The sequence below is a fragment of the Hibiscus syriacus genome, unplaced genomic scaffold (assembly GCF_006381635.1).
Source record: "Hibiscus syriacus cultivar Baekdansim isolate YM2019G1 unplaced genomic scaffold, ASM638163v2 tig00110597_pilon, whole genome shotgun sequence".
In the NCBI taxonomy this organism is placed as follows: domain Eukaryota; kingdom Viridiplantae; phylum Streptophyta; class Magnoliopsida; order Malvales; family Malvaceae; genus Hibiscus; species Hibiscus syriacus.
The window spans coordinates 635,246-660,453 of NW_024062795.1; the positions used below are offsets into that span (position 1 = coordinate 635,246).

The 25,208-nt window shown below is 34.4% G+C and overlaps 1 protein-coding gene, 1 long non-coding RNA gene and 1 pseudogene across 3 annotated transcripts; all 3 read left to right on the top strand.

Annotated features, from left to right (window-relative positions):
* The first annotated feature begins 3,422 nt into the window (after nucleotides 1-3,422).
* LOC120134725 lies at nucleotides 3,423-4,644 on the top strand. Its single transcript, XM_039151165.1, has 3 exons — nucleotides 3,423-3,809; nucleotides 3,884-4,045; nucleotides 4,132-4,644. Exons 1-3 carry the CDS (start codon nucleotides 3,426-3,428, stop codon nucleotides 4,642-4,644), a joined length of 1,059 nt encoding a protein of 352 aa, XP_039007096.1. The 5' UTR covers nucleotides 3,423-3,425.
* Nucleotides 4,645-5,666: 1,022 nt separating this feature from the next.
* LOC120133846 lies at nucleotides 5,667-6,526 on the top strand. Of its 2 annotated transcripts, none has more exons than XR_005517129.1 (3): nucleotides 5,667-5,751; nucleotides 6,243-6,317; nucleotides 6,414-6,526. It is a non-coding gene; the product is annotated as an uncharacterized LOC120133846 (long non-coding RNA). The 2 variants fall into 2 exon arrangements; XR_005517128.1 differs by having other exon boundaries at nucleotides 5,672-5,751; nucleotides 6,247-6,317.
* Nucleotides 6,527-7,308: 782 nt separating this feature from the next.
* Nucleotides 7,309-15,679, top strand: LOC120134726 (annotated as a pseudogene).
* Nucleotides 15,680-25,208: the final 9,529 nt, after the last annotated feature.

Genomic DNA, 25,208 nt, shown 5'->3' on the forward strand with positions numbered 1-25,208 from the left:
TATAGTTCATATGTAAATTACATAGGTAAGAGTTAAGGTTTAAGATTTAAAGTTTAGGATTTAGAGTTTAGGGTATTAGGTTTAGGGTTATATAATATATACTTTATTAATTTATATAGTTTATGCATATTGTTTCTATAAACTATATAAGTAATTTACTTTATGTGATATATATATATATATACTATACATAGTTTATACATACATGTACTATAAGTTACATATAGTTTACATTACATGTATACATATACTATAAGTTACATATATAGTTTACATTGCATGTATACACATACTATAAGTTACATATATTAACTATTGTTTATAGACTATAGGTTAATGTTACATATATAATTTATATAATCTATTGTTTATATAAACTATATATGAATTATCAAATGTATCTATATATATATAGTTTATAATGTTTAGGATTTAGGGTTTATGTTCAGGGTTTAAGATTTTTATAAACTATATAATTTATTATTTTATATAGTTTATGCATAGTGTTTTTTTAATATATATATATATATATATATATATATATATTATATATATATTATAATTATTATACATACATATATATATATAATATAATAAACATATAATTATATAGTTTATACATATATAGTTTATATATATACTATATTAATAAATATAGTTTATAAACTATATACTTTTTATAGTTTATACATATAATTTATATATAGTTCACATAAACATAATTTATATATATAGCTTATAATAATATATAGTTTATAATATAAATATAGTTTATAATTTTATATACATAGTTTTATATATAGTGCACATAAATATAATTTATATATAGTTTATAATAATTATATAGTTTATAATATAAATATAGTTTATATATAATTTTTTATTATATATATTATATTTTTTCAATTTTTTGAATGAATGCAAGTTAGTATATTTTTCATTTATTTGATTTAACCCTTTTGTGTTTTTATAATTTATTTCAATTTTAAGTCTCTAACTTTTATATGTATTCAATTTAGTCATTAAATTTATATTTGCATATTCCATTGTTAGTTGTTATTTATTATATTTTTGTAACTGGCCCATAATTTTTTAAATTTGTTTAATTTAGTCATTTTTTATATTAATTTAAACCTCACATTTTAAATTTATTTCGATTTAGTCATTACCTATGTGTGTTGTTTAATTTATATTTTAAGATTTTATTTGTAATTTTACATTCTTCAAATTTGTTAAATTTATTTTTTTTTCAAAATTGATCCATGAATATTTATTTTTCTCTTATTTTTCTCGAAATCATATACAATTACAACTTCCAATTCAACAATCACGAAATATGACAAAATAATTAATCTAAAAAAATAAAAATGACCCGACCTGAACTCAATCCGTATCCGATAATCATCCGACCTGAATTTTATCTGTCAATGATGTGACCCGATCTGAACGAGATCCGACTGAAGTCAACCCGAACCTAAATTAACCTGGTCTTTATCTGCTTCGGACCTGAATTGTTTTTACTGAACTGACATCGATCCGAACTGAAAATTACCCGACCTGAACTCGATCTGGATCTGGTGTCAAATCAACCTTAAAATAACCCGAACTGATTTGACCTGACCTGAACCCGATCTGGATCTGGTGTCAAATCAACCTAAATTGACTTGTACCCGATTTTACCCGACCTGCCAAGATCCGACTGAAACCTGCCCTATTACCTGATTTTACAGCCCTACCCTTAATCTCCATTCTCCCATGATAAATATAGGCTTAATACATTTTTAGTGCCTAAATCATATCTCAAAATATAATTTGGTACTTAAAGAATTTTTCGTTAAAATAGGTGCATAACGTTTCTAACGTTATACTTTTAGGTACATGAACTGTAATGACTGTTAAATTTGGTCGTTATCTGAAACGCGCCACATATAAAATTTTAAAAATTATTTAAAAAAACAAAAAAAACACTCAAGTTTTACATCTTTTGCCACCGATCAGCCACCGTCGGTCTGCAGTCGTCACCTTTGATACCATTAGAACCGTCTCGTCGTCGCTATCAAAATTTAGTCTCCACCTATTGTGAAACCGCGCCGATCGTTGTGAAAAATGCTGAAAAGGTTGTCGGATTTCTAGGTTTTTTGTTGATGTTTTTTCAACGATTTCGACGACTACAATCATCCGTACGTTACACGACTGTCACTGTTGTATTCCTCGTTCTGCTCTGAACAAAACCCGATCGATGGTGACCCTTTGCAGTAAGAGGTGAGAGGGAGAGGGACGACATGGGATGGTTTGATTTTTCTAATTTTTTCTTTTTTAAAAAAATAATATTTTTATTATTGAAAAATTAAAAATTATAACAGATACCTAAAACTGTAATAGAGAAAACGTTAGACACTTATTTTTAACAAAATATTCTTTAGACATCAAATTTTATTTAAAATAGTTTATATATTAAAAAGTTTATTAAGCCATAAATATATATATATATATATATTCTTTTTTTCTGATCAGAATCACCATGGCATTACTTCCAGACTTTTTATCACGCAGGCTAGCTTTTTGCTTCAAAATTCTTTGACTATATTTAGCTGGTACGTAATACATTCATAACACAAACATTGCAAACACGTCCTACATGTTTTGTTTAGCGATATGAACCAATACATGATTTTATGTTAGATGACGAACTTATAAAATTTTAGAAAGAGACAAATTTATATAATTTTAAGAGAACGAAATATATTTTTAATAAAATAAAAAATATCTAAAATATATTAAAATTTAAAGTTTTTAGGAGAGTGACTGCCTCCGTCTACCCTTCTATCCATCATTGTTTAGCAAGGTATTCCTTTGGTTGTGTAAAGTTTATATGTATGTATATATGTAGGTATGTTTGTATATACAGGTGTGAGGTGTGATGATCTTATTGGAGGTATGTAGGTGACAACTGTTAGAATAGTAATAAAATTGATATGAATATAATATTTTATTTATTATGTAAAATTATTTAGAATAATAAATTAAATATTTTTAAAGGTTTGAATATTAACATTTATAAATAAAATAAATTAAATTAAGAGGATTGTCCACGAACCTTTCAAAATCATATGAATTAAGAATATTATACATTAAACTAAACTGAATAATTGTAACCAGTGTAACCGCATACTCAACAATGGCATGGAATTATTTTTAAAAAAGTAGCTGATTAGGTTTTGCTTTAAAACTACTTGAGTAGTTCCAATTGACACCCCATCTAATTCCTTCTGCTTTTTTATTACAAAATTTTCACTTTATATTGTAATAAAATGTGCCATTTTCAACAATTTATGCGATTCCTTCTGCCCAGGAAGAACTCATCATCACTCCACTTAATTAGATTAGTTATAGATAAGAGCTAATACTTTATTAGAAACAAAGAAATGGGAAAAGCTACGAGGTGGCTGAAGAGCTTATTTGGTATAAAGAACAGCAAAGACTGCTCGGATTCCGGTGACCGGAAAGGAAGGAAACGGTGTAGCATCGGTCATTCAAGGAGGAACTCAAGCGGCAGATTGTGTAACACTACAACAATATCACCGGTAGATGCGTGGTTAAGATCATACTCTGATGAAACAGACAAGGAGCAGAACATGCATGCAATTGCTGTGGCGGCTGCCACCGCAGCAGCTGCTGATGCGGCAATAGCCACTGCAAAGGCGGCTGTGGCAGTGGTGAGGCATACAAGTCATGGAAGAGGAATCATGTCCGGTAAACACGAGAGAGGGGCCGCCGTTAAAATTCAAACTGTCTTTCGAGTATATCTAGTAAGTACATTTTCAACAGTTTACGAAGTTTTCGAATGCGTTGCGTTTAATTTCGGATTTGGGGTCTAAAACAGGCTAGAAGAGCCCTTCGAGCTTTGAAAGGATTAGTGAAGATGCAAGCGTTAGTTAGAGGATATTTAGTGAGGAAACATGCTACCATAATGTCTCGGAAAGCTCGCGGACTTGTTGTTAACCATGAAGCCAACAGATTCGACATCCGAGCACGAAAATCAATGGTGAAAATCCATTTAAATTAAATCATTTCTACTCCATTATGATTCCAATTTAAGCTAATTTCAACTGTTCAAATCTCCATTTGTAGGAGAGATTGTATCCTTTTGACACTGCAAATGGCATTGATGAAAGTTCCAAAATTGTGGAGGTTGACAATGGCACGCCTAAATCAAGATCTCGCAGATCGGACTTCCATGATGATCAGCCGCTTCATCGGACGTTGTCGTCTCCGTTTCTATGTCGAGTTCCGGAGCCCCGAGTTTCGATACAGGAAGGCCGGCACTTTCAAGACAGCGAGTGGGGTTTAACTGGTTATGAATGCAGATTTTCTACAGCGCAGAATACACCTCGGGTCATGAGTTCTTGTGGGTCTAATGCCTCGGTTGCACCTCCCAAGGGTGTGTGCGCTGATAACTGGTTTAGACATTACGGGAATTTCCCAAATTACATGGCCAACACACAAGCCTTCAAGGCTAAATTGAGGTTCCAGAGTGCTCCAAAGCAAAGGCCAGAGCCGGGGCCCAAAAAGCGCCTTTCTCTCGGGAATCTAGACGTGGGGTTGGGAAGCAGAGATGGTTCTCTCAAGTTCAGGGTTGAGTGAATGGGAAACTTCGATTCATATTAAAAATTTTCAGGTTCCATTGTGATAGAATATAGAAGCTTAAGTTCATATATTATTGTTGTAATATTGATGAACTATGGCTACGTAAAATTATAATTGTTATTAAGGATTTAAGATTTGATGCTAACTGAACTTATTGACCTTAGTTGTAAAAGGAATGTTGTTCTTCCTTGAAGTTTTGAATTCGAATAGTCGCGTATGCAAAATGTATATTTTATCAATGATTAACAAAGATTATGAATAAATGTTATTTGTTGTCACCCTAAACTATTCAAAAATGATAATAATCTGACGCTGACTATCTTATATTGGTCCTAAAATAGATTTGATGATAGGTGATTTATGATTCTAGTTTCAGGACTACATCATGTCATTCCTAATTGTTTATCTTGGAATTCGTTATCAAACTTACTGAAAATCACCTTTTAAATACAAATATATTGTATATAAAAGTATATCATGAAATAAGAATAATAAAATGTTATTATATTGTGATAGATCATTTTTTAGAAGTGGATTTATCTTCATTTGTATAATTAAAAAAATTGTATTGAGATTATCATAGTTCTTATTTCAATATCTAAAATAATAACATTTTAAAAAAAAACTACTTATTTAATTATCCAACTATTATTACATTTCTACTTTGGTTATTAAACTATTTTTTTTATATTTGTAATATTTATTTTCATTATGTTTCGATCATTGGTTGTTAAGTTTCCATTAATTTTTAACATTTTGGTGACATGAATTGGTCTAATAATAGTTTTAGTATCCAAAACATATATATTTTATAAATTTAGTCCTAACTCAAAATAATTCATCAAATTCAACCCTCTAATTTAAAAGTCAGAGATCAAAATAGAATAAAACATAATATAGTGATGCAAATGCCCAAAAAATAATTGATGACCAAATAAAAAATGATATAATTGGGTGAGCAAAGAGGCAGTTTACCCTTGAAAACAAACAGAAACATTAGATTGGACTATGGAGGGAGACTCAACTTTTTAGTGCCGCCAACATCTCCTTCATTTATTTACTTCAATCGCTTCTCTCGTTTTCACTTTTCTCCTTCCGCCTCCGGTCAGTCCTCTTACTCTCTTCATCTTCTGCTCTTCTTGTTTCAGTAAATGTACTTCTTTCAGCGTTTCTTCTTAATCTTACAAACCATGCACAATTCTCTGTACTATTTCTGGTGTATTTCTTATGTATGTTTTATAATGGAAGTTACAATATCAAGTTTTGTAGATTTTCTTTGTTCAAGTTTAGGAAGTAAATCATTTTATGGATGATAGCTGCGAAGTTTAATATTTTATGTTATAATTTTTTTATGAAAAAAAAAGCTAAATGTGATTATTTTCCGATGGTTTTTCTTTGTTTAGAATGTCTTATCAAAAGGCATTAAGGAAGGCGTTAATTTGTACCGGTGTTATCTTCCATGTAATATTAGAGACTTTACATGATTGCACTTTTCATATGTTTTAGCAATTGTTTGGTTGCTTTCTAAGTAGTTCCTGAAATTCAAATTTTTTCTGATCATTCGTAAGAGTTTTGTTCTGATATCCAAAAAATAGACAGATTTACTGAGATTGACATCTAGAAGACTTGTTTGGGAAACCAAGGCCCACTCATTAACGACCATGGCCACCGTAAGTTTATTCAGCTGAAAATTCATGCGCTAATTATCTTTAAATTGTATTTTGATTGTGTACTAATTATTTACTTTGAGCTGTGACTAGGAACAGAATGAATGTATGGGCAGTGTGAAAGGACAGTTAGCAAAACTGTTTGATGTTTCACTTAAAGTAACTGTTCCTAATGAGCCGGATGTAAAGCCACTGGTAGCTGCATGCAATGGCAAATTTGGTGATTACCAGTGGTATGGTATATGTTCCTTTATTGCAAAAAAATACCAGTTGCAGTAGATGGTGTTTTCATGTTGTTATGCAATGATAGATTGATTATTGGTAAAACTAAGGCCAATTCAACCTTTTGTATAGACTAATTTTTATGCAAAATTTGAAATTTCTTTGGTACAGCAACAATGCCATAGGCCTGTGGTCTAAAATAAAGGGAAGGTGCTCAATTTCGTGGACCTCCTGCAGTTGGAGAGGTGAGGATGATTTGGTAGTGGAGGAGCTTGTTTCCTGTATCATGCTTTGAATCAATAGATATCGTTTCTTTTGGTAGGCAATCAAGAATGATCTCTCATCCTCTGAAATGATAGAATCATGCTCCGTAGCTGGGCCTGGATTTGTAAACGTAGTATTGTCAAAGAATTGGATGGCTAAGGTGGCTCATATGTTCCACCCTATTTATTTTATGTCATTGAGTTACTTATGAGAATAGTTATAACTATCTTTGATTCAGCTTGGTTTGGCTTTATGTGTTGTAGCTATTGCATTGGTCTTATAAGATAGCTTTGCTATTTTCTTTTGACAGAGCATTCAAAAGATGCTAGTTGAAGGTATTGATAAATGGGCACCGCTTCCGCCAGTTAAAACAGCAGTTGTTGACTTTCATCTCCTAATATATCAAAAGAAATGCATGTTGGTCACTTGAGGTCTACAATTGTCAATTATTGGTGACACACTTGCTCGCATGCTTGAATTTTCAAAAGTTAAAGTTCTTCGACGAACCATGTTGGTGACTGGGGGACACAGGTTGGTGTTGTTTCTGAATTATGCATAGAAGGCGTGTGTTCCTGTTTGGCTCAATAAGGGATTAAGCATTCATCTTATTGTGAAATTTATGTTTAGACCTTTGGTGATGTCAACGATCAAAGTGGGTTGTAGTGCTCAATAAGGCTCGACATCATTCCTGCACTTCCACTGGACTCTACCGAAGTTAAAGATGAACCTATATCTTTTTAGCATATCACGTCTCCTTTGGTAACCTTTTTTCCCTTTTATATTACTTTTCTATTTGACTTGCAGTTTGGCATCCTGATTTTCTTTTTGAAAAGTTTCCGAATTTTGAAGATGCTACTGAAACAACCATTGGAGATCTACAGGTGTATGTTTGAATCTTAAGATGAAGTTTTGTAAGCACCATTAGGCAGTAGAATGAACCCAGAAATAATTGCTGATTCACTTTTTAAAAATAAGAAACTAGAGGCTGTGCTTTTTTAGGATGATGTGTCAAAAACGAATATTATGCTCGTTAGCTTTTAATGATGTTTTATTCTGAAACTGGTATCTAATTAAACAAATATCTCCTGGATAACTATTGTAATTGTGCTTGTTTAATTGTTTTAAAACTTTTATAAATTATATCCTTTGTAGATGGATTAACATTTAACTATACTAGAGCTTAGTAGTAATTCTATTCTTTATCTTCATATTTATCCCACAAAAAATAAGTGATTGTTGTTATCCTCATTTGAGAGATTTTTTTAGCATTTTATAAAGCTTCAAAGCAGAGATTGATGCTGATCCTGCATTTAAGGAGAGAGCTCAATAGGCAGTGGTGCGCCTTCAGGTAAAATTTTACCTTGTTAATTATTTCCCCCCTTTTCCTCTCTGATTGCATTTGGGTTCATTAATACCTGATTTCACTTTTTTCCATATGCTGTGTTCTACTCATTTTAGGGTGGAGAAGACAAGTATCGTAGGGCATGGGCACAGATATGTGAAATCAGCCGGAATGAATTTCATAAGGTCTATCACGGCTTGGAGTCCATCTAGAGGAAAAGGTGAGTAATGTGCCTCAATTCCATATCATTGAAGATCTCTTTATTTATGATTTACTTTCAATTTATCTTTATATTTTTCATTCTATATAATCATCTTCAATATACTACAAACTGTAAATTGACACGCTTATGACTTTAACATTCATATATCACCAGAAATCTTGCACAAAAGTAATTATACACAGTTTTGATGACATTTGTAGTGAAGGAACTGTATATTTTTTTGAATGCCAGTTTTCAAAAACCTCATTAAATTTGTGAAAACTAGCAAGTTTTATTTCTAGTCGAAGTGATGCTCTGGATTTATGTGCTTATGGTTATTTCCTTATTTCCAGGGGGAGAGTTTTTATAACCCATGCATTCCCGGGGTCATAGAAACCTTGACTAAACAAGGATTAGTTGAGGAAAGTCAGGGGGCTCGTGTGACCTTTATTGAAGGCATTAATATACCTCTTATTTTGGTGAAGAGTGACGTTGGTTTCAACTATGCCTCAACTGATCTAGCCGCCCTTTGGTAAATTTTCTTACATGAATATGATGTCGGCCTCTTGTTTTTCATTCTTGCGGAATATGTGAAATCTGTTAGACTAATGTGCAGCAGATCTGACTGAAATTAGAATGGTTAAAATTACAAAGTGACAGCTGGTTCGAAGACTATAAGAGTGTAAACTTTAGATGATTTGCTTATTTACCTTCTACATGTTGATCTCATGGTGTACTTTGTTTATGTAGACCAATTTCCTCTGAGGAGTTCAATGTGTTACTGATTATGACGTGTTACACAAAGTTTACTGTTTACTTTGTTGATGCTGGGATATAAGCCTAGGAATATGAATTAATCAGCTTTTTCTCCAATCTTTGTACTTGCTACCTGTAGGTATCGCCTCAATAAAGAGAAAGCTGAGCGGATTATATACGTTACTGATGTAGGCCAGCAGCAGCATTTTGATATGTTTTCAAGTATGTTCTCAAAGCAGTTTTTGGAATTCTTTTGATGAGTTATCTTTAAAAACCTATTATTGATGAAGTGAAACTTTTCCTTTATTCTATTTACTGCAAATAGATTGATACTTTCTTTTAAAAACTCATTATTAATTAAGGACCGTGTAATGTTATTCCACTTTTAACCTCTAGTTTCTACCCAAAAAAAAACCATCTAGTCTCTCTCTCTTGTTTTAGTTCTGACATTACTTTGGTTTACTTTTCAGGCCGCCAAACGTGCAGGGTGGCTTTCTCATGGTGATAATTCATATCCCAAAGCTAGCCATGTTGGTTTGGCCTTGTTCTTGGAGAAGATGGAAAGCGTTTTCGAACCCGTAACACTGAAGTAGTTCGATTAGTTGATCTACTTGATGAAGCCAAGAGTTGAAGTAAAGCAGCACTTATTGAGCGTGGTAAAAATTGAACCTTCTATCTGTTACAAATGATTCTCTGCTCTTACGGTTGCAGAACAATTTTATGGTGTATGCATTAATGCAAGTTCTTGCTGTTGTTAATTGTAATCTTTCAACCTTCAAACTTCTTATATATGAAATTGCTACTTTTTGTGCTGATCAGGTAAGGGTGAAGAATGGACTGAGGAGGAGATTGAGAGTACTGCCGAAGCAGTTGGTTATGGTGCTGTAAGTAAGCCACTCATCACATAGAGCTTCTTTTTCTAATCCAGCTGTTATTGCTATTATCTTCTTGTATTTCCATGTTATTGTTCTCAAATTCATGAATTCTGATTACAGGTATGCTGACTTGAAGAACAACCGATTGACCAATTTGTTGAAAGTATTGTTAAAATGGTTTTCAAGTTTGGCAACCAACTTTGAAAAATGTTTTTCAAAGTGTGGTAAATGTTTCTTTGAAAAAATATTTTTTAAAATTTGGTAAAGTTTGGTAGATTCGAGTGGGAGTGATGGCTACAGACGAAGGGAAGGTGAAAATTGAAAAGTTCGATGGTGCGGACTTTAGCTTTTGAAAGATGCAGATTAAAGATTTTCTGTACCAGAAAAATCTATATCAATCTCTCTCAGGAAAGCAACTAGAGGGCATGAAGAATGAAGACTGCTCTTCTCGACAGACAAGCCCTCAGAGTTATCTGACTGACGTTATCCTGCAATGTTGCTTTCAACATAGCAAAGGAAAAGACCATAGCGGTCTTATGGCGGCTCTCCAGTATGTATGAAAAGCCATCGGCCTCAAACAAAGTTCATTTGATGAGGCGATTGTTCAATTTGCGGATGACGGAAAGGGCATCGGTGGCTCAACACCTAAATGAACTCAACACAATCACAACCCAGTTAAGTTCCGTGGAAATTGAATTCGATGATGAAGTTCGAGCTTTAATTCTTTTATCGTCTCTACCAGACAGTTGGAATGCTACTGTTACAGCAGTCAACAGCTCGTCGGGAAACAGCAAATTAAAATTCGACGATGTTTCGGAATATGGTATTGAGTGAATAAATTCGACGGAGAGAATCGGGTGAAGCATCAACCTCCTCAGCCTTGCACACGGAGTCCAGAGGGAGAACTTCATAAAGAAATTCAAATCGTGGCAGATCCAAATCCAGAATGGGAAAATCAAGAACGGGAAAGAAAGATTTTACCTGTTATAACTGCGGCAAGAAGGGCCACTTTAAAAGGATTGCCGAGCATCAAAGAAAATCGGCGCACAGGAATCTGCCAACGTGACAGAGGATACAGGTGATGCCATGATTCTAAGCGTCAACAGTCCGATTAAATCATGGGATCTTGGATTCAGGAGCATCTTTCCACTCCACCCCATGCCGAGAAATCATAGAGAACTATGTCAGTGGTGATTTTGGGAGGGTTAATCTAGCTGATGATGAAACTTTGAAGATCGTCGGAAAAAGAGACATCCGATTAAAGCTGCCAAACCAGACCACCTGGAAGCTGACAGGAGTGAGACATATTCCTGGCCTTAAAAGGAATTTGATTTCTGTAGGACAGCTTGATGGAGAAGGATATAGTACAACCTTTTCAGGCTGTGAATGGAAGATTACCAAAGGAGCATTCGTTATTGCTCGTGGTAAGAAAATTTGTACTCTCTATATAACTTCAAATTTAGAGAATATCATTACAGTAGAAGATGCTGATGGAAAATCAAACCTATGGCACCAAAGGCTTGGCCATATGAGCGAGAAAGGAATGAAGACACTTTGTCAAAGGGGAAGTTTGTCGGATCTAAAATGTAGATGTCGGACTATTCGAGGATTGCATCTTTGGCAAACAAGAGAAAGTCAGCTTTGCAAAGATTGGTAAGACACCCAAGACTGAAAAGTTAGAGTTGGTTCATACTGATGTATGGGGACCATCTCCAGTTCCATCTCTTGCAGGCTCATTATATTATGTCACCTTCATCGATGATTTTACAAGGAAGGTGTGTTTATTTTCTGAAGAAAAATCAGAAGTCTTTGATACCTTCAGAAAATGGAAGGCCATGGTGGAAAATGAGACTGGTCTGAAAGTCAAGCGGTTGAGGTCTGATAATGGAGGAGAGTACAAAAATCGTAGATTCAGAGAATTTTGCGCAAACAATGGGATCAAGATGGAGATAACAGTTCCCATGAAACGCAACAGAATGGCGTAGCAGAGCCATGAACAGAACTCTGAATGAACGTGCCAGAAGCATGAGGATACATGCCGGATTGCCCAATTTCTATGGGCTGAAGCATCAACACTGCAGCTTACCTGATCAACCGTGGGCCCTCAGTTCCTTTGAATGGTAGAATACCAGAGGAAGTTTGGAGCAAGAAAGAAATAAACCTTCACACTTAAGAGTGTTTGGTTGTATTTCTTATGTACACATAAACTCTGCTGAAAGAAGTAACCTTGATGCCAAGTCCAACAAATGTGTCTTTGTTGGTTATGGTGGTGATGAGTTTGGCTACCGGTTTTGGGACTATGAAAATCGGAAGATCATCAGAAGCAGAGATGTCATTTCAATGAGAATGTGATGTACAAAAACAGGTCAACTATAAAATCAAGCAGCTCCAATACCAAAGCTAAAACAAAAGAATTTGCTGAGTTCGATGAGATTATGGAAATGATGTTCATCAGTCCTGCAGTTCAAGAAGAAACAACACATCGAAACTAAGACGCTCCTCCAGAATTCCTAAACTAACCCAACGTTATTCCCTTCTTTGCAATACTTGTTGACCAGAGTGCTATGATGAAGCAATGCAGGTGGAGGATTCAGTCAAGTTGGAGTCTTCCATGAAAGATGAGATGGACTCGCTTATGTCAAATCAGACGTGGGAATTATCTGAATTACCACCAGACAAGAAAGCGCTCTACAACAAGTGGATTTACAGGATCAAAGAAGAACACGATGGGAGTAGACGCTAAAAGCAAGATTGATTGTCAAAGGTTTTCAGCAAAAAGAAGGTATTGACTACAATGAAATTTTTTCTCCAGTAAAACTGCCTACAATCAGACTGGTGTTGAAAATTGTAGCTGCAGAAAATTTACATCTTGAGTAGTTTGATGTAAAAACAGCTTTCCTTCATGGTGATTTGGAGGAAGAAATTTATATGAGGCAGCCAGAAGACTTCATGAGGCAGGAAACAAAAACCTATGCAAGTTGAAGAAGAGCTTGTATGGTTTAAAACAAGCTCCTAGACAGTGGTACAAGAAGTTCGATCTTTATGGGTAGCAATGGTTTTACCAGATGAAGCAGATCATTGTTGCTACATCAAGAGGTTCGACAATAGCTTCATTATTTTATTGTTGTACGTTGATGACATGCCCGTTGCAGGCTCATACATGCAAGAGATTATAAACTTGAAGCAAAAATTGTCGAAGCAGTTTGCTATGAAGATCTGGGAGCTGCAAAGCAGATTCTTAGGATGAGGATCAAGAGAGACACAAAGTTGGGGACTTTGATATTATCACAGGCTGAGTACATCAACAAAGTACTCTCTAGGTTTAACATGCAAGATGCTAAACCAGTAAGTACCCCTTTAGGTGTTCATTTCAGACTCTCCAAAGAACAGTAACCAAAGACGGAGGAAGAACGTGCACACATGGTGAAGGTGCCGTATGCCTCAACAATTGGAAGTCTGATGTATGCCATGGTTTGTACCAGACCAGATATTGCTCAAGCAGTGCGAGCTGTTAACAGGTACATGAATAATCCGGGCAAGGTACACTGGGAAGCAGTCAAATGGATCCTCAGATATCTGTGGGGTACCACAAACAAAACACTTTGTTTCAAAGGTGGAGATACGATACTGGCAGGTTATGTAGATGCTGACTTAGCCGGAAATGTTGACATCAGAAGGATCACTACAAGGTATGTCTATACTCTAGGAGGAACAACAGTGTGTTGGGTTTCTCAACTACAGAAAATAGTTGCTCTCTCCACAACTGAAGCAGAATATGTCGTTGTTACGGAAGCCAACAATGAGATGGTTTGGCTCCAAGTTTCTTGGAAGAGTTAGGCAAGAAACAAGAAACAATGTCTTGTATTGCGACAGTCAAAGTGCTATATATCTAGCAAAGAATCCGTCTTTTCATTCCAGGACAAAGCACATACAATTGCGATATCATTTATCCGGTCTCTTCTGGAAGATGGGATTTTGAAACTTGAAAAGATCAGTGGAGCTCAAAATCCGGCAGACATGTTGACAAAGACGGTGACTACAGACAAACTGAAGTTGTGTTCAACTTAAGTTGGCATGCTAGAGTAACAAGACTAGAAAAGCTGTTGCATTGATCGAGGTGTGAAGACAGTTAAATCAGTCTTCAAGTGGGAGATTGTTGAAAGTATTGTTAAAATGGTTTTCAAGTTTAGCAACCAACTTGAAAAATGTTTTCCAAAATTTGGTAATGTTTCTTTGAAAAAATATTTTTCAAAATTTGGTAGATGTTTTGTTGAAAATAGGAATGAGTAAATTCACTTTAGTCATTGCACTTTAGGGTATTTCAAAGATTAGTCCCTAAGTTTCAACTATTAGCTCATTTAGCTTCATAATCATCTCAAAATCCCAAATCATTTCTTTCTCCCAATACTAGAGAGTTTTCTTGTGAGTAGTGAGTGTTTTGTAAACACCTGTAAATTCTCTCTAGTAAAAGATCTGCAGCAGTCCAGAGACGTAAGTAAAATTGGCTGAACTCCGTTATCAATTTCGAGTATTATTTTTCCGTTTTTATTTCGCATTCTCACTAATCTGGTTATAGGGAAATTACTCGTACTCTGTTAATTTCCCAACACAATTACACGTTTAATTTTGACCAGATGCTTAATGATAAGGTGCGTAAACCATTTGCTTTGTTTTAGACTGCAGATTGTGTGAAGCTAACATGCAACTATTTTTTTTGCTGAACATTTTTATGAGGAAGGTTTCTTATGTTTTATTTCAGTTTTTTATGGTCATCATTTGCTCTGACAGTTCCTTTTTTTCTTTTTACTTTTTCTATGATCATTATTAGCATCTGATGGTGCCTTTCTTTTAACGTCAGGGCAACACTGCTGTTTATTTGCTGTATGCTCATGCTCGAATCTGTTCAATCATCCGGAGGTCTGGTAAAGACATAGAGGAACTGAAGAATGTATGTTTCCTCAAAATATCTTTCTAAAACTTTAGTTCCGTTTGTGCTTCTTACCGTGCAATATCGATATGAAAAAACTTATTTCTGCAGTTGAGTCTCTTGAACACTCAAATCTATGTTACAATGTATCCCTTTGTTTTTAACAGAAGGGAACATTAGTATTGGGGCACAAGGATGAACGTGATTTGGGGCTTCATCTGCTACAGTTCGCTGAGGTAAGAACTAAGATCCAGTTAGCTCCTTGCTTCTTAGCCTGGGCTCGGTTTTACAGATTCTCTCCCAGGTTGTCGAAGAGGCCTGCACCAATTTGTTGCCGAATGTTTTGTGCGACTATCTCTATAATTTATCTGAAATCTTCTCGAAGTTCTATAGTAACCCCGAATGCAAGGTATGATCCATGATTAACTATATAGGAGTTTCTTAGTAAAAATACATTGTTGATCGTCACCTTCCCCTTGCGAGACTGTAGAATAAACTAGCTTAGAAAATAGCCATTTCTCCCATAATTTGCAAGATGTCATTGGCAGAAGTTTTTTTTTTTTTAATTTGGTGGGAAACCATTGTGGCTGTACTAAGATTATCATGAACATGCATTTTTCTTTAACTTGTGGTATATTGATAAACTGGCCAGGTTATCGGGTCGGATATTGAAACAAGTCGTCTATTGTTGTGTGAAGCAACCGCCGTGGTTATGCGAAATGCTTCAATCTCCTGGGAATCACACCTATTTACAAGATTTGATATTTGGTACTCTTGAAACCTTGAGAAAGGTTTATAAATTCACATATCATGTGATCTTTGACAATTGTGTACGTATCTCATTATGTTTCATTTGGATAAGGTGCTTTGCGATTTAAGCATTTGCAAATTTCATGGAATCTGATTTTTCCCCATTTACAACGGCCATGTGTTAGCTATGTCAAAATTTTGTTAATTGCAATTTGAGGGAAGTTTACAATTGATGTCTCAAGGAACCTGTCGGAAAAAAAAAACTCTATTTCAATATAAAATTTTGTAACAATATTATTAATTATATTTAATGGAATATGCCATATAATGTTTGTATGGAGTAATTTACATTTTAAGTTGTTGAACTTAAAATTAGTTTTTATTTAAATTAGGCTTAATATAAAAATAAGTGTCCATCTATACTCAAAGTTAACTTTAGGTGCCTAAAGAATTTTTAACACTAAAGAATTTTTTGTTAAAAATATGTCTAATGTTTTCTCTGTTATACTTTTAGGTGCCTAAAATTTTTGACGTTATATTTTTAGGTGCTTGGACTTTAAACCGTTAAAAAATACTATTTTTTGACATGTGAGCATATAAAATTATTTAAAAAAAACTTAAAATAAAAATTTATTTTAAAACATCCTAATATTTTATGAAATTATTAAAAAAAACCCTCAAAATCTCAAAAAATCCTAATTTCAACCACTTACCACCCTGTCGGTTGACACCAACGTCGTCAATCGGACAAAACCCGACGGCATGCAACTACCTGAATCACACCGGCTGAAGCCCCATGCTTCACGCGGTGATTGCAGCAAAAAATTGACTATCATAATGTGAAGAATCCCTTTTAGTCGGTCGTGAAATCTTGTATTTATATGATCGTTGGGTGTTTAACCAATTGCAAAAATAAGGGGATTCAATCGTTGGATGGTTGTCCAGTCGAACAATGTTGGGTATCGGCCGGTTGACGACATTGGTGGAAGCAAACGGTACTAGGGGATTAAAATTAATGTTTTAATAGATTTTGGATTCTTTTGATAATTCTATAAAATTTTGAGTTTTTTAAACAAATTATAATAATTTTAATTTTTTAAATAAAAATTTAATTTTTTAAACATAACATGTGTCTTAATGGCCGTTACAGTTGTAGACATTAATTTTCTTAAAAGATAGCTAGCAAGAGTTCCTCTCCTAAGAGGACTCTTCCACCACCATATCTTTTAAAGCAACAACTACACCAACAAACGTGCAACAACCGAGCAAGGAGTCTAGTTGAATTAGGATTCTATTGTTAGTTAGTTTTTTTTCACTATAAATACATGTAATCCTCCACATTTGTAAGACGAGATTTACATACAAAACAGAGAAAGCACGGAAAATACAAAGGCAAAGCTATTGTAAACGATTCGAAAAGGAAATAAAAGGTAGCATCTTTTTTTACATTGAATCGTTCATTTCTCGCATGTGCATATTATTTTTCTTGAGATTTGGTTCGAATAACCCAAAGCGTGGGTTGCACCGATGACCAAAAAGGGGTGGGGTTTCGAAGTTTCGAACCTAGATCTACTCCCGAGGCATGTTCATTTTTTAAAGTATTTAATATTCCCCCTAAGTCAATCTTAATCTTTAATTTACCTTGAAATTTACCCATTAATTTTACTTTTATATTAATTTCGTCCCCTATATATATTTTTTAATTATATATATTTTTTATTTACTATATTCCTTTTTTTATTTATATATATTATTTATATATATATCTTATCATTATATATATATAGATGTATTAATTTTTTCCATTTACTATGTATATATTTTTTCTTAATATTATATTTCATACGTTTATATATATATATATATATATATATATATATATATATATATATATATATTATATATATTATTATATTCTATTTTTGTTTTTTATTTATTTATATATATTATATTTTACTTTATTTTATTTTTTTCTATTATTTTTTTTCTTAATATCATGTATATATTTATTTTTATTTGTTTTACTTAGTATTATATATTTATTATTTTTATTTGTTTTAATAAATACTACTTTATATGTACACATTATTTTTATTCCTTTTTAATTTCTTTTATTTTTTTTTATTTTTTTACTCCATTAATTTTTTCCCTTTATCCGTGTCTTTGTTTTTTAACATTTTATTCATTTTGTTTATTTTTTATTATTTTTTACATGTTTTGTTATTTTCTATTTTTTCTTGTTTTATTTATTATTCTCACATTTTCACATTTACTATCCTAATTCGATTTTATACTCCGCTACGAATCTAACGTTTTTATCTTTTAAGGGTATTCAAATCAATTAATTGTAAGTAATTTGAATCGAGTCTGTTAAATTTTAATTTAAATTTTGAATTTTCGCAACTAAGACAACCGGAAAATTAATTTGTACCGAAAGGGCGGTTCAAGGATACTAATCCTTCCTTGACCGTAACCGACTCTCGAACCGACACATTTATGGTAAAAACGCAGATCATGTAAGATGGTGTCCACCCCACCTAAATTCGTTTTAAAATGGTTGGTGGCGACTCCAATCCACATTTTTCAAATCGAAGCACAATTTCGGGGCCCAACCGAAAGACGGTTACGACAGTTTGGCGACTACGCTAGGGAAAGGTAAGTGAGTCAGGCCGAAATTAATTTTCGGTTGTCTTTTTTAGCGAAATTACAAGTTTAGAATTTAATTTATTTATTCGATTCCAATTATTTATCTTTGATTATTTTTTCAAGTAAATAGTTGTACTAACCGTTTTCTAATGATTTCAGCCCTTAAAGAGTTTTCGTCTAAGGCTCTATACCCGAGCTCCGAACCCTATTAAGTGGGGGTGAAAGCGACACCTTCATGTGAATTTATCACCGTGCAGGCCTAGCAAGTAGCATTCGAGATTCATATACCTTATGTATTCGTGTGAATTTATTCACTGTGCGGGCATAAGTGAATGTTCCTCTTGAGTTTAACTTAGTCCACATAAGCTTGTAATGGGCTTAGGACTAAGAGTCTGGCAAACCCAAGGGGGCACCAGCAAAGAGAACTCAGGTACCATTTTGTAGAATTTAAACTGGGAGACTTTGAAGGAGTTAGAGCCCACCCCAAAACCTCATTTCAAACCCTAGGATGCCGGAATTATTTCCTGTTTTACTTTCTGTTCAAAGCATATGAACTAGAAATATATGCGGTTATGACTTGTTCAAAATCAACTTGCGGGATAGAGATCATGTCCGGGTAAGAATAATAAGCAGTGGGGTAGATATCATGTGGGGTAGGACTTTTATTTTCATGATTGTTTTTTATTATTTTCACCTCACTAACCTTTTTCATTTTGTTCTCTTTTATTTGTTTTCATCATTTGCATCATTTAAAAGAGGTATTGATCCACAAAAATGTGTTTGTTAAAACATAAATTTCACATTAATGGACAAAGGGGTTGTAATACAAGAGGTGAAAAACGCAGGGTCCTATGGTCAAAAAAGACTTAGAAAGAAAATGAGGACAATCTGCAAGACAACTATGTGTCACATTCGATCAAGAAGACATGGCGCCCACAATCAAATATATCAAAAGTAACTTTTCAAAAATGGGTTGACAAAGGTGGTAGGGGCAAGACGAGAAAAAAGGTTACTAACCTCGAGAGTCCATTCAAAGACGACAAAAACAAGATGGCAAAACGATAGCTGAATTGGAAGTCATTGTCGACAAATTCAAGAAACAAGCAAATGAACTTTGGATAATCCCTTTGATGGAGGATTTCAATGGAGTTTCCGATTCAGCAAAGGATGAAAGCCAGAGATGCAGTCATTCAATACTTTTGGGAAAAAGTACAAAAAATAGCTCGTCACTTGCACAGTTTAGCCAGAATCCGGAGCGGATCGGTAGGGTATTCGACCGGTGACACACGAAGATAGAAGACTAGTTAACTTATTTCGGGGTCTAGAATTTAGTTCGGATGTACCTTTAAATATGTTTATTATCTCTTAAAAGATAAAACACTTTTGATCCAATAAAGATTATTTATAATAACAGACATGTTTTTGCATCAATGCCTCGAACATTTCATGCATTTTGCATTTTGCATCTATATTTCATTTTTAAGCATTTTCATAAACATGAAATTTCTTCATGGAGAATTCGATGAAGTGGTTTTAACACATGACACCACATGGAAGCAAGATTGTAACATCAAAAGAAAAAAAACTGAAATCAGAACGAATGAGCCCGATCAGCTGATTGTACGACTAAGCCTGCCAAGATGATCTGAAAAAAGAGTTCATATATCCTAAGGGCTACGATGTTGAAGGTTTTTGCTGTTGCCACATAGGATGCTCCAAACACTTCTTTAAGAACTATAAGGCGCTGAAGCGCGATATCTAAAACCTGATGGATTCAGGGGCATGGACAGCCGAAGAAGGGGGCATTGCATATATCATTTGCACTTAGAGGATTGTTTTGTTTGAACACGTCTTTGATCTTTCCTATTTGCTTAATCTTTTAAACGATTGAATTTATGCTACTTTCTAAGGTGGAGCAATTGAACAAATTTTAATCTTTAGTTCTTCGAATATTAAATGAATTAAGGATTCTTTTAATTCTTCAAAATTATAGATTTTTGACAAATGGAAAGATTAGACCTTTCTTATCTTGTCTCAAACCCCAAAATAAAATACCTTGATTCTTTATCCAAAATAACTAATGGTCATTACCAAAAACTAAATTTTGACATTACCTCCCTTTGAATTTTTTTAGCAATGCCTTTATCTTTTTGATACACCCATACCTTTCTTTGGGTCAATAAAATCACACTATTGTCTTTTTAGACTCAAAATTGACATTTTTATACCATTAAAACCCAAGGCATTGAGTTATTCATTTGAACATGAGCATTCTTCTAAGACACAACTTGGGGCATCTCGTAGGGAGCCTGAACATTAAGACATGTTGGGGGAAAGAATCAGAAAGAAGAATTCACTCGAAATAATTCTATCATGCATTAATTATACTGTTTTCATATGAATAAAATTAATCCTGAAAATCTATCCCCCTAGGGATACCTCTTCTGTGAAAGTTTCCGTGTATGAAATGATGAACGACTTTCTTTCTTTACCTCTTCACAACAGGAGAAAATATATATCCCTTGTGTCCCCTTTTGAGCCTATAGTATTTTTCTTCTAATTAAACTCTAACCAAGGATCACCCTCTACACTGGGGGGCAAGGTGGATAAAATTTGCTCGCATGAGTGAAGACATTGATTCAGATGAGATACCGAAAGGTGAACCAAATGCCAAGTGCGAAGATTCAATTAGAATAAAAAAGAAAAAAGAGAAAAAAGCAAAGAGAAAATAAAAAGAGAAAAAACAAAGGAAAATTGAAGAAAAAAGAAAACAAGCTGCATATGCAAAGGTTCTCTCGATTCAAACGACGCATCGAGATTCAAACTATGAGATTGATCAAGCACAATCATTTCCGAATCACTGAACCACTTCACTCGAAGATCATAAAATCAAATGAGATTGATCAAGCACAATCATTTCTGAATCACTGAATCACTCCACTCGAAGATCATAGAGCATTAAGAGAGAGACACATACGAGAATATTCAAATTGAGCAAGATATGATTGAAGACATCAGAATGAATTGATCCTTGGTTCAATCACCCTTAAACACTTGTTTGGGCCTTTTATCCATTTCTTTCATAACCATGAACCATGACCTACGTTACGTGCCTTAAAAGTCCATTTTAATCATACATGAAGTTCTGAACAGAAGAGACTATCTTCATATTTCATCCCACCCATCAGGATTAATCTTTATTTGCAAAAAAACAGTGTAATTAATGCATGATAGAGAAAAATAACAAAGGGGAGTTCAAGACGTAAATTACGAATGACGTCTTGAAACCAAAGGAGAATTCGAGTTGAAAACCTCAAAAGGCAGTTTGAATACAAAAATTAGGCAGTTGAGGCGATCGCACAAATTCCTTGATAAGGCATCGCACAATCCGAGCATGACCATGAAAGTTAGGAGTCGGAGAACACTTCCAATAGAGGAGCATACAATGTACCCCATCAAACCTTTGAGCATCAAATAAACAAAAAATGCCAAACCTTTGACCAAACACAATAACATGAGACTTTTTATCCTTTCCTTACTTAACCATTTCCCAAAAATAGCTTTGATCTTGGCACGTGTCAAATAGCTATAATTTATTGAAGGATTAACATTGTAATTAATTCTTTGATATCCAATGAACTATAGTTTTATGATTCATCTCAATTGTAAAACCGTGAAAGGGGCAATATTTTCAAAACTTCTGATTAAACATTTTTCGAAACTCTTTAATTGATATTTTCAGAACTTTGAAAATAAAATAGAAACATTTTTTTCAAACAAGACAATCTCTCTAGAGTGGATCTTGGTAAATGACATGTGGCTCTCAGACAGTAATCTCATGCTTAAAATTAATGTTGAAGCAAGAAATGAGGAACAATAGGGGAACTTTTTATGTTGGGGCATTTTTGGAGATTCAACATTGAATATTGGGCATCTCCGAGGATTCAAAATCCTTATACGAACGATCAGATCTTCCGAAGGCTTTTCCTCCACATGTAGGAACCAGCAAGCAAAAAAATGAGATTCTGTCCAAGGAATAAAACAAGAACTCATTCATTATGCATACATTTTAGAGCATCATATTTATCATTTTTTCACATACCTAAGTTTTGCAGCTTTAGAGACAAGTTTCAACTTCAAGGTGAAAGATACTTGAGTCAAAAGAGTTTGTAAAAATCGATGGTGGTTGCTTAACTCAACAGCAAGAAGTCACACTTCAACCAACTTGACAGATTGAAATATCGACATTCTTCTTCAGATTCAACATTTCCAATATAAATTTTGTCTCGCTTGAGACAGTCTCATTTAATGCAGATTATCTAACTTGATATTGATTTTCTTAAAACATACTTTGTCTCACTTGAGACTGTTTCACTCGAAAGAAGGCATTTCATTTCACTCAAGACTGTTTTTAAAACAGAAGATTTTATCTCGCTTGAGATAGTTTCCCTTGAAACAAAATATTGTCTCCCTTGAGACAGTTTCTTTTGAAACATAAACATTGAAAACATTTCCCTTGAAACGAATTTTGTCTCTCTTGAGATAGTTTCCCTTGAAATAAAATTTTGTCTCCCTTGAGACAGTTTCTCTTTAAACATAAACATTAAAAACATTTCCCTTGAAATAAAGTTCATCTCTCTTGAGACAGTTTCCCTTGAAACAAATTTCGTCTCCCTTGAGACAGTTTCTTTTGGAACTAAGTTTTGTCTCTCTTGAGACAGTTTCTCTTGAAACAAATTTCGTCTCTCTTGAGACAGTTTCCCTTGAAATAAAATCTTTAAATTTATTTCCCCTAAAACAAATTTTGTCTCCCTTGAGACAGTTTCTCTTGAAACACAAAATCTTCAAATTTATTTCCCTTAAAACAAAATTTTGTTTCCCTTGAGATCGTTTTCATGAAACATATATCTTTGAGATTGTTTCCCTTGAAACGAATCCTATCTCTTTCGAGACAACTTCTCTTGAAACGTCATCTGAACCGTTACACTCAACTCAGACACATACTTGAGATGGTCGAGAAGCATTTATCAAATCAAAATAGAATGTGCACATCAGATTTGAACATTTGAAGAATTCAAGATCAAGGATCAGAACTTGAAGATTCAAGAATCAAGATTCCAGACAGGCAACCGGAGATCGAGACTTCTCTCTAGAGCCCCAAGATAACATATGTTGCATATGCATTTTAGGCACACCTAAGAGCATTGCATCCATAGCATCACATATATGCATAACTTTTTCAGGTTTTAGCCAATTTCAACTTCGTGGCGAAGGATATTGAACTCAAAGCGACACAATTTTCTCGAGAGTATATTTCAACTTCATGATGGAGGATATCTAACTCGAAGCCAAACTTCATAATAAAGGGGTCATCCACGATTTCAACTTCACGGCGAAGGGAATCGTGTCCACCCAACATACAATACTTGGATTTCAACTTCACGACGAAGGATATTCAAGTCAAGGCTCAACTCCACGACGAAGGGGACATCCGCAATTTCAACTCCACGACGGAGGATATCGTACCCGCACATCCACGGTTTCAATTCCACGACGGAAGATATCGTGCCACTCGAGAACACAAGTTCAACTTCACAACGAAGGGACGGCTGGTTGTCATCAAACAATTTCCCAGTTTCAGAACCAATTTTAACTTCACAGCGAAGGATATTGGATTCAAGACAACACAAATTCAACTTCACAACGAAGGGACGACTGGTTGTCAACAAACAACTTTCCAATTTCAAAGCCAATTTCAACTTCACGCAAATGATATTGGACTCAAGAGCACAAGCTCAACTTCACAGCGAAGGGGCGATTGATTGTCAACAAACAACTTCCCAATTTCAGGGCCAATTTTAACTTCCCAGCGAAGGATATTGGACCCAAGACAACACAAGATCAACTTCACGACGAAGGGGAGGCTGATTATCGACAAAATTTCATTCAGAGTCAATTTCAACTTTACAACAAAGGATATTAGACTCGAGACAGCACAAGCTCAACTTCACAGTGAAGGGGCGGCTGACTGTCAACAAACAATTTCCAGAGCCAATTTCAACTTCACGACAGAGGATATTGGACTTGGAACAATACTACCTACTTGGATTTCAACTTCACGATGAAGGATATCCAATTACCAGGCTCAACTTCACGACGAATGTGTCACTCACGGTTTCAACTTCACGACGAAGGGAATCGTGCACACAAACAACATCCATCTCTAGATTGAATTTCAACTTCATGACGAAGGATATCCAACTCAAAGAAGGGTTATCTGTCAACAAAGACCTTCGAGTTCGACTACGCTTAGCTCCAAGGCACATCATTTACAGCATAGCTCAAGGCAAGAAGGGCTACTGTCAATAAAATTATCGAGTTCGATTCTATTCAGCTCGATAACACCTCAATCACACTATTGTCCGGCTGCAATCGAGATTTTCAAGCCGAAAAGAAGATCTGGGTTAGCCGTGTCTTAGAGCAAGAAGCCTTTTTTCGTCAGCATAGCTTAAGTCGAGAAAAGCTATATGTCAGTGAAGACTTTTCGAGTTCAGTTTCATTCAGCTCGAGGGCATATCAACCACATTGTGGAGTCAAGAGATTACTTTCCAGTCGAATTTTTAGCCAATGTCTTTAAACCGAGAAGAAGACCAAAGTGAACTACAACGAGAAGCCACATTCTAATTCAAATCATTTCAAGATTGACTCGACTTCGCGACTGAGGAGCCATCCGCAACTCAATTCAACAGGGAATTATTCTTCAACTCTATTGAACGAAAATTTGTGTCTTTTTATCTTTGTCCTATTTTTCGTTCCACGAAAAAGGACAAAGAGGGGCAGCTGTAGACACCAATTTTCTTAAAAGATAGAGCTAGCAAGAGTTCCTCTCCTAAGAGGACTCTTTCACCAC

Coding starts and splice junctions, on each gene's coding strand:
- LOC120134725 (XM_039151165.1), top strand. CDS start 3,426: ATGGGAAAAGCTACGAGGTGGCTGAAGAGCTTATTTGGTATAAAGAAC. Junction 3,810..3,883: donor CTGTCTTTCGAGTATATCTA/GTAAGTACATTT, acceptor GGTCTAAAACAG/GCTAGAAGAGCCCTTCGAGC. Junction 4,046..4,131: donor TCCGAGCACGAAAATCAATG/GTGAAAATCCAT, acceptor CTCCATTTGTAG/GAGAGATTGTATCCTTTTGA.